General features: G+C 40.1%; 1 protein-coding gene across 1 annotated transcript in view; it reads right to left on the reverse strand.

Annotated features, from left to right (window-relative positions):
* Positions 1 to 10549, reverse strand: part of CAPN9 (calpain 9) — a 75897-nt gene that overhangs the window by 11036 nt on the left and 54312 nt on the right. Inside the window, exon 20 of the mRNA XM_026455092.1 lies at positions 930 to 934. Within this exon, the coding sequence (XP_026310877.1) occupies positions 930 to 934 (5 nt within the window). The remainder of the gene's footprint in view (positions 1 to 929; positions 935 to 10549) is intronic.

Below are 10549 nucleotides of genomic sequence, written 5' to 3' on the forward strand. Positions count from 1 at the left end.
CATGATCTTATATGCCGGAAACCACAACAATTCCACAAAAATCTGTCAAAAAATGAATTCAGCAAACTTGCAGGATATAAAATCAACACATGAATATCAATTGCATTTCTGCACACTAGTAATGAACAATTCAAAAAGAAGATTAAAACAATTTAATTTACAAGCACATAAAAAACCCTTAGAAATAAATTTAACCAAAAAGGCAAATACTTGTACACCAAAAACTATAAAACATTGCTGAATGAAATTAAAGAAGGCATAACTGGAAAGACATCCTATGTTAATGATTGAAAGACATTAAGATATTAATATCTCCCAAAGTGATCTACAGATTCAATGCAATCCTATTAAAATCTAGGTGCTGTTTTGTTTTGTTTTTTTTTTTTTGTAGAGATAGAAAATCTTATCCTAAAGTTTATATGACATCTCCAAGAATTCCATATAAAATAATAAAGTCAAAACAATCCTGAAAGGGAAGAACAAAGTTGGAGGACTCATACTTCCTGATTTCAAAACTTACTATAAAGTTACTGTAATCAAAACAGTGTAGAACTGGCATGAAGACTGAAATACAGACCAATGGAATGGAATAAAGAGCCCAGAAAAAAAAAAAAAAAAAAAAAAAACTATTATGTGTACAGTCATTTGATTTTGATGACTGCCAAAACTATTCATTGGGGGGAAAAGACAGTCCTTTCAACCAATAGTACTGGGATAATTGGATTACTCACATGCAAAAGAATGAAATTGGATTCTTACTGAACACTGTACACAAAAACGAACTCAAAGTGGATCAAAGGCCTACATTTAATGGCCAAAACTATAAAACTCCTAGACAAAAACATAGGAGAAAATCTTCATGACACTGGTTTCGGCAATGGTTTTTTGGTTGTAACCCCAAAACCATAGGCAATAAAAGAAAAAAATAGATGAACTTCATCAAAATTAAAAACTTTTGTGCAACAAAAGACACTATTAAGAGAATAAAAAGACAACCCATGGAATGAGAGTAGACTTGTAAATCATATATCTGCTAAGGGATCACTATTCAGAATATAGGAACCACAACTCAAAAATAAAAAACAAGGCAATTCCAAAATGGGCAAAAGACTGAGTAGACATTTCTCTAAAGAAAACATACAAATGCACAATAAGCACATGAAAAGTGCTAACGTTATTTATCATTAGGGAAATATAAATCTAAACCACAACAAGATGCCACTTCACACCCATTAGGATAGCTGTTATTGTTAAAAATAACAAGTGTTGGTGAGGGTACGAAGAAATTGGAACCCTGTGCATTGCCAGTAGGAATGTAAAATGATACAGCTAAGTGGAAGAAAAGCTTGGTGATTCCTTGAAAAGTTAAAAAATTTATAACATGATCCAGCAGTTTCTCTGCTGGGTATGTCCCCCCCCCAAAAAAAAACAGGACCTTAAACAGCTACTTGTACACCAATGTTTATAGCAACATTATTCACAGTAGCCAAAGGGTGGAAATAACCTAAATTCCATAAACAGATGAATGGATAAACAAAACTTGGGATATCTCTACAGTGGAATACTGTTTCGCCTGAAAAAGGAAGAAAATATTGATACATGCCACAACACGATGAAACTTGAAAACATTATTCTAACTGAAATAAGCCAGATACAAAAGGATGAATATTGTATGAGTCCACTTATTTCAGATACCTGGAATAGGCAAATTGATAGAGATAGAAAGTAGAACAGAGGTTGCCAGAGGCTGGATGGAGGACGGACTGGGGAGTTATTGTTTAATGATTACATGGTTTCTGTTGGCATGTTGAAAACATTCTGAAAATGGATGACGGTGATGGTTGTGCAACATGGAGCATGTACTTAATACCACCAAACTGTATATCTATAAATGGTTAAAATGGTATATTTTGTTGTACATATTTTACCACGATACGATTTACAAAATGATTGTCGAAACTGATGATGATATTTGGGAAGATTTTAAAGTGTTTTCCTTACATTTTTATGACTTAAACCCATTATAATAAATATATCACAAAACACCCCACTGTTTATAAAGCAGTTTAGAAATAGCAGAACTTAGAATTGGTGGATAGAGCTCAATGAGGACTTCATGAGTTATTATTGTGCATATTCCCATGATATGCCATCCAAAGTAATATATAGCTCTGTGATTTCAGCTAAGGAAAGTTCTGTTGCTGCAAATACAGTGACCAATTCCTAGCAAAAAAAATAAAATCAGCTTTGTAAATAACTGATTTGTTTTATATTTCTAGCAAATGAAATAATAGATCATGGTAAACGTAATATAGGGTTTATGTGGGAATCTCAACCCCACATTCTCTAACATTTCCAGGGACTTCACACCGAGTGCAGCTTAGATTGGTGATGTTTTTAAAGTTGTAATAATTGTGTACAGCAGGCATGTTCTATGAATTGCACTGATTCTTTTGCTTAGCAAAAGGGCGTGCACCTGTTTTCTCTCAAAGGTTTTAACCATAATGCTCACGGCTCCTATGAGGGCCACGCTGTGTGCTTGCAATTTCTATCAGGAAGGCATAATGCCATCTCCAGAGCCAAACACCCTGGATGCTTTTGGAGCAGTGACAGAGCCAGTTTTATGTGCCAGCAAACGGCTGTTCAGTAAGCAACCCTTCACAGAGCCACAAAACACAAGCCTATTCTGACCATTCAAAGAGACTGAAGGGGACAGGAATATATTCTGAATCCAAGATTTCCTTTCATCCACACTTTTGTTCCACAAACATTAATCAACACCTCCCATGGGTTCGAACCTGTACTGGGCACCTAGGATACATGACAATGAATGTGGCTTGACCTCGTCCCCGCTGTTGAGCTGCTCCTCATTCCTGGGGGAGACCTGCAGGGGGCGAGCGCTGAGAGGCTAAGGGCAGTGCTGTGACCCAGCCAGGCTACCGGCCCGGTTCCAAATGAAAGACCTGTCAGTCCCAGTCCAGGGCTGCATCCTGAAGGGCTTGTCTAACCATGCTAGAAGTAACTAGGACTTTGCTGGCATTCTTGGCATTTTTCTGGGAGCAATAGGGAGGCAGGAATTATTGTAAGCAGTGGGGTTACTCAGCAGCCTTCCTGCGCTGGCAGAGTGGGCATCCAGTATCTGCAGAGTGCAGAAGCAGAGGTCCCTGGGGAAGACCTGGTGGAGCTGCGAGTGAGAGCAGCCCCAACTCTCCTCTACTGTGTGTTGTCAAGGAGCCCAAAGAGGCCAGGGTGAAGACACAGGCATGGGAGGAAGTGACATAGAGATGGAAACATAAAGTCTCCATGCTTCCTCCCATGCCTGTGACTGCAAGGAGACGTCCGGGTGGGTGACTCTCTTTTTAGAATGTAGAAAGTAGACTGGGAAGGACAAGAGAGAACACTAAACACATACACACAAGTCGGGTTCTGGTAAGTGTGTATAATGGAGGAGCTGAGTGTGTTGAGATGTTGAAAGGCAGGAGGAGTACAGCTTTATAATCCTTTATACATGTTTTATATTGCATGCTGGCTCACAAGGAGACTAGAACAGCAAACATGAACCAGGAGCAGTGTATAGAGTGAGATGAGAAGAACACCAAAACCTAGGTGTAAACCCAAGGAGAACGCATGACGAGACTATGAAAGAGCAGCCAGGGAGGCAGGTGAACGCCAGGGCAGGGTCAGGTGCAGAGTAGGAATCAGTCTTACGGGGGAAGGCGTGGTCCATGGCATCTCACATTGCAGACACCCCACACAGGATGCTGGCTGATGCTGTCCCCTGAATTGGGCCATTTTCAGGGCACTGTTGAAACTGTGCCCCAAATAGTTAAAGAAACCAATGACTAACAGAAACTCTTGAGTTTGCAGCATGGCAGGTAAAAAAAGAACTTGCTGAAACACTGAAACTCCCTCTGCCTACAAGATTTTTAAAAAACTGGCTGAAATCAGTTGTAACCACCATGGCCAATTGGAGTCTGTGCAGGACGAGCTTGCTGATATCACAGCCTGAATTTCCACCACATGTTTCATACTAATTCCCCTGAAATTTGCATAGGGAACCCATGAGGAGGTATGGAGAGAGAAAAACACATGCCCAAGGACTTTCTAAGACCTCCTCTTTCCTCCACCAATCACCTACTAATCTCAGAATGCACCCTCTGAATCTTTTCTAATAAAAATACTGCTTTGGAGCCAGCACAAGAAGACAGATTTGAGCTTGACGTTCTAGTCTTCTTGTGAATCAGTTTGCAGTATAAAGCTTTTCTTTTCTCAGAAATGCGGTGTCATATAGCATTGGCTTCTAGCACATTGGGCAGTGAGCCCCTTTTGTTTGAAAACATACTGTTCACTGTTCCAACTAAGGAAGCTCTTCTAGTGCATTGAAAAGTGACTGCAAGGAGATTGTCTGGGTGGGTGACTCTCTTTTTAGAATGTAGAAGGTAGGCTGGGAAGGACAAGAGAGAGTTCTAAACCCATATGGACAAGTCGGGTTCCGGTAAGTGTGTATAATGTAGGAGCTGAGTGTGTTGAGATGTTGAAAGGCAGGAGGAGTACAGCTTTCTGAGAAGCCAGGTCCTGATGTGGCCTACAGAGAATCTTCTGCATGACCACATTCTTCTCAGAACTCTGAGCTCTGTCAGAGAATAAGATGAATTCTCAGGCTTGCTGGCCCCACTTCTGCTACCTTCTCTCCATCCGTCCAGTTAGACCAGGACTGAACCACACCTGACCTGGCCTTCTAGTTCCCAGAGGGAGAGAAGCAGCACACAATTGCAAGGTGCAAGGTGGCCCAAAGAGGTTAAGTGATATGATTAAATCCACACAGCCACCTGGAGGTAAGTTCTAGACTGGAATACAGGACTCAAACTCTAAGTTCAATGCTGCTTCCATTACATGATCCTGCAGTTGCTCCATATGGTTCAGCAGTTCCCTTTCCTTGGAGAGTCCTACTGATAATGAACCAATAAACCTCCTCGGGAATATCACTGAGCTACGTTCTTCCATCAGAGGCACTGTTCAGGCGCCAAGGAGAGTCTCACCCTCTGCCTCTCCTCCCACTCAGAAAGGCACTGTGGGGCTGGGAAAATGCCCCAGGCTGGCATCAGTAGCAAGCACAGCCTACTCTTGATTCACAGCTGTGGTGACGAGGCAGCCTTCACACTGGTACTTGGCAGGCGGTCTTGGCTCTCAGTAGAATGGTGCTTTGTTTCTACTAATGATCCAGTACACTGAATTGGGCTGGCACCAATGACCCTGGTACCTCTGCCAACCAGGTCACATGCTCTGTGCTTTCTGAAGCCCTGGCCCCTCAGTGCACTGCGTAGCTCTGCACAGCACAGGGTGGAGAGGAGCCTGGAGGCAGGCTCTGTATTTCAGATAAACATGACTGCGACTTGAGGTTCTCTCCAGGCACTGTCCAAAGGATTTGGTCTCAGGACCAAAATGTTATAGGTTATATAGTATGATATGTTTCATGTTGTAGGTTGATATGGTTTGGCTCTGTGTCCCCACCCACATCTCACTTTGAATTTAATCCTTACAATCCCCATATGTCAAGGGCAGGACCAAGAGGAGATTAATTGAATCATGGGGGCAGTTTCCCCCATGCTGTTGTCATGGTAATGAGTGAGTCTCATGAGATCTGATGGTTTTATAAGTGTCTTGCATTTCTCCTCCTGGCACTTCTCTTTCCTGCTGCTTTGTGAAGAGGGTACCTTGCTTCCCCTTCACCTTCCACCATGATTATATGTTTCCTGAGACTTCTCCAGCCATGCTGAACTGTGAGTCAACTAAATCTCTTTCCTTTATCAATTAACCAGTCTCAGGTATGTCTTTATTAGAGTGTCACAGTGGACTAATGCATAGGTCTAGTCAGATTTTCAGTATTCTCTGAAGGTAGTTTTGGTAATTTATCTTTTTCTAGGATTTTTCCATTCCGTCTAAGTTGTCTAATTTGTTGACGTAAAGTTGTTTAAAACATTCACTTATCATTCTTTTAATTTCTGACGGGTCAGCAGTGATGTCTGCTCTTAGATTTTCGATTGTTAATTTGTGTTTTCTCTCTTTTTTCTTGGTCAGTTTAGCTAAAAGTTTATCAATTTTGCAATCTTTTTTAAGAATCACCTTTCATTTCTTTGATGTTCTCTATTATTTTTCTCTTTGCTAGTCAATTGATTTCTGCTTTAGTCTTTATTTCTTTCCTTTTAAGGTTTAATTTGCTTCTCTCTTTCTCTAATTAATCTTAAGATGGAAGCTTAAATTATTGTTTTAAGACCATTCGGCTTTTCTAAGTCCTGCTTTAGCTTCATCCTGTTAATGTTGCTGTGTATAGACATGTGTAAATACATAATTTATTTTATTTTTGTTTCATTCAGTTCAAAATCTTTCTAATTTCCATTGTAATTTTTCTCTTCAGCCCATAGTTATTTAGAAATGTGTTAATTTCTAAAATTTGAGGATTTTCCAAACTTATTTTTGTTTCTATTTTAATTCCTTTGTGGCTGGAGAACATACTCCGAGTGATTTAAATTCTTTTAAATATATTAAAAATTAGGCTTATGGTCTAGTATGTGGTCTAACCTGGAGAATGTTCCATGTGCTTTTGAAAAAATGTGCATTCATTACTTGAGGGAAGAGTGTTCTGTGAATGTCAGTTAGTCAAGTTGGTTGATAGCGTTGTTCATGTCTTCTATTTCCTTGTTAATTTTCTGAATTGTTGTTCTATCAGTTATTAAAAATGGGTTATTGAACTCTCTAACTACAATTGTTAAGTCTAAATCATCTATTTCTTCTTTTAATTATATCAATTTTTGCTTCATAATTTTGAGACTCTGCTATTAGGTACCATTACACTTGTAATTATTATATATTCCTAATGTATTGACCCTTTATGATACTATAATGTCATTTCTTGTCTCCAATAATATTTCTTGTCTTAAATTTTATTTTCTCAGATATTGATGTAGGCACTCAAGCTCTCTTATTGCCAGTAGTTACATGGTACTCTCTTTTTCATCCTTTTACTTTCAACTTTTGTCTTTTTGTGTGAAGTATCTCTTGTAGATAGTACACAATTGAATCTTGCTTTTTTATCCATTTTGACAATCACTGCCTTTTGATTGTAGTGTTTATTTATATTTAATATAATTATCAGCATGGCTGGATTAAGGTCTGCCACTTTGTTTCTATGTCTTATTTTTAAAATCTGATCTTCCCTTACTGCTTTTGTGCTAAACATTTTTTTTTAAAGTATTCTACTTTGATTCCTCTGCTGTTGTACTGTATTTTTGAGTTATTTTCTTAGTGGTTGCTCTGTAGAGTACAATCTGCATCTTAATTTACCTCAGGTAATACTGACTTAATTCTAAGAAAATATAGAAATATTGCTCCAATACTTTGTTTCTTCCCCTCTCCTTTATATCTCTCTGTTGTTATAAATCCAACAATACAGTGCAATAATTAATGCTTTATATAATCTAATGTCTTCCCTCAAACAAAATTAGAATGGAAGATAACACGTGTTTATATAGTCTTTTATATTTACCCAGAGATATCCTTTTGAGTGCTCTTCATTTCTTTCTACAGATCCACAGTCTCATCTAGTGTTATTTCCTTTCACCCTGAAATATATCCTTTAATATTTTTTCAGTGGCAGGTCAGCTAATAATGAATTCTCTCAGTCTTTGTTTAACTGGGAATATCTGTATCATGCCTTCATTTTTGCAGTTCTGGTGGAAAAATAGAATTCTTGATTGAAAGATTCCTTTGGCACTTGGAATGTCATTCTACTGCCTTCTGTCGTCTGTCATTTCTGATGAGAAGTCAGTTGCTAATTGCATTGTTCCCTGTTCATGATGAGTCATTTTTCTCAAGCTGCTTTTCAGATTTTCTCTTTTTTTCCCAACAGTTTGACTTTGATGTGTCTAGGTGTGTATCTCTTTGTGTTTCGTGTGATTTTGGTGTGAAGCAATAGCGTTAGATAGCTCGCGTATACTACTGTTTAATTAATTAATTTTTATTTTTATTTTTGAGAGAGTCTCATTCTGTCACCCAGGCTGGAGTGCAGTGGCACAATCTCGGCTCACTGCAACCTCCGCCTCCTGGGTTCAAGTGATCGTACCTCAGCTTCCCTAGTAGCTGTGATTACAGGCTGCACAACCACACCCAGCTAATTTTGTTTTGTTTTCTTTTTTTTTTAATTGCATTTTTTATTTTTTTGAGATAGAGTCTTGCTCTGTCGCCCAGGCTGTAGTGCAAGGGTGTCATTTTGGCTTACTGCAACCTCCACCTCCTGGGTTCAAGCGATTCTTCTGCCTCAGCCTCCCGAGTAGCTGGGACTACAGGCACGCGCCACTACACCCAGCTAATTTTTGTATTTTTAGCAGAGATGGGGTTTTATCATATTGACCAGGCTGGTCTTGAACTCCTGACCTCGTGATCTGCCTGCCTTGACCTCCAAAAGTGCTGGGATTACAGGCAGGAGCCACCATGCCCAGCCACTGTTTAATTTAATTTAAAGGTAGCAGGGCATGAATTTTCTGGTGCCAAGACCTAAAGCATATATTACACAGGTGGTGATAGACATAATGTGAATGGCCATAAATCGCAATTTTCCTAAGACAGCTCCAGTTTACATCTATTGTCCTGGTGTAATAACTAATATTATTCCTTTCACACTCAAAAGCTGTTGGTTTGAATTATAAGCTACAAAATCACTCTAATTATAGTCAATCAAACTCATGCATGTGAAGCATCTTCCTTTGTTTCTGGGTATGAGTATCAGACCATATAATTCAGAAACAAATAGAAGCTAAATTCATACATGTTTTTTTGTTCTCAACTCATGATCATATAATATTCTGCAGAGCCCTATTGAACTCTCCTTCAAGACTGATGGTTCCATAATTCTTGAATTCTTGCAATGAAGAACAGAGATAAACTGAAAGCATGTGATAGTATCTAACTCTTTTAGACATTTAAGAAAACACTGGTTCACAACAGTGGGACTTAGTTGCGCTGAGTGCCTGTTATATGTCAAGTACTGTGCCAGGCACCTTCTACTTACTTACAATTTCATACATTCATCATAAGATCTCAGTGAGGCAGAAAGTACCATCCTCGTGAATGGAGGAAACTAAGTCTCAGAGAGGTTAATAACTTTCCCAGGGACATATAGATGGAAAGAAAACAGGACACCAAGTTCATAAACTTCATTTCCTGGGTACCTTTCAAGCACAGGAAAAATCCGTGAGAGACAGTTATGTGCTCCTGGACATAAAGGCTGAGAAGCACCCTGTGGGAGTGACACTAGAAAAAGGAGCTCAGAGGGTGAGTCCCCTTCCAAGTTTTACCTGTGAGCAGGGCTAGTGTTCACAACATCTAACAAACAATATGGCAGCAGTGTGCACTGATGAGAGTGGGCACAGGCCGAGCACAGGAGATGGCATGTCTGATGTTGTACCGGCATGCCTCAGCACAGAACCCTGGTCCTAAGTCTGCTCCTGAGAGAGCGCTTGTCTTGCATCCACTGCTGTGTGAACCCAGGGAAGGGCTGGAAGGTAAAGGAGAAGATCATGGTGCCTTGGCCACGATCAGGGACAGGGTTCTGATGAAGCGCCACTTTTTTTTTTTTTTGAGACTGAGTCTCGCTCTTGTTGCCCAGGCTGCAACCTCTGCCTCCTGGGTTCAAGTGATTCTCCTGCCTCAGCCTCCCAAGTAGCTGGGATTATAGGCGCCCGCCACCACGCCCAGCTAATATTTGTATTTTTAGTAGAGATGGGGTTTTGCCACGTTGGCCAGGCTGGTCTTGAACTCCTGCCCTCAGGTGATCTGCCCACCTGGGCCTCACAAAGTGCTGGGATTACAGGTGTAAGCCATCACGCTTGGCCTCCACTTCTAACTTGATCTTCATCCCAGCCGTTCTCCCTCCTTCCCTCTCATCATCTCCCGCTCCCATCCTCCACCTCATCCGCCACAAGTGTACCAGCAAGAATGCGGGGCTTGGCATGTATTGGGCCAGTATCTTCTCATGTTACCTCCCATTATTCCAGTTCAGTGGATTCTCCTGTTTAGCACTAGTGAGCTATAATGAGGATTCTGTTCTGTTTCCCCCCATCATGTTGGGGATGAGTAAGATCAAACCTCACCAGAATCTGAACTCCTTGAGAAGAAATAACAGCATTCAGCTTTTCTGACCCAAAGTCTTCAGACACAAAGAATGTCTGGACTAGATAGTGACTGCTTTAGTTACTACCTCTTGTAGGAGGAGGTAGAGATTGTCACCTTGATCCACTCTTATCAGAGATCCACTCTTGTCCAATTATCGGAACTACCTGATGTCTTCCCTGATAAGGAAGCACACTTATGAGGCAGAAATGCTAAATTATGACCTCACCCCATTTCCCCCTCATCTTATTCCACACACACATTTATAAAAACATGATTTATAAAGGATGTCTGATCACAATGACTGGAGCTACATGGAAGCCAGGATTCTGTGCATTAGAACTCTGAGTGACTCTTTTTTTTTTTTTTTTTTTTTTTTTTTTTT

The sequence above is a fragment of the Piliocolobus tephrosceles genome, chromosome 1 (assembly GCF_002776525.5).
Source record: "Piliocolobus tephrosceles isolate RC106 chromosome 1, ASM277652v3, whole genome shotgun sequence".
Lineage (NCBI taxonomy): Eukaryota > Metazoa > Chordata > Mammalia > Primates > Cercopithecidae > Piliocolobus > Piliocolobus tephrosceles.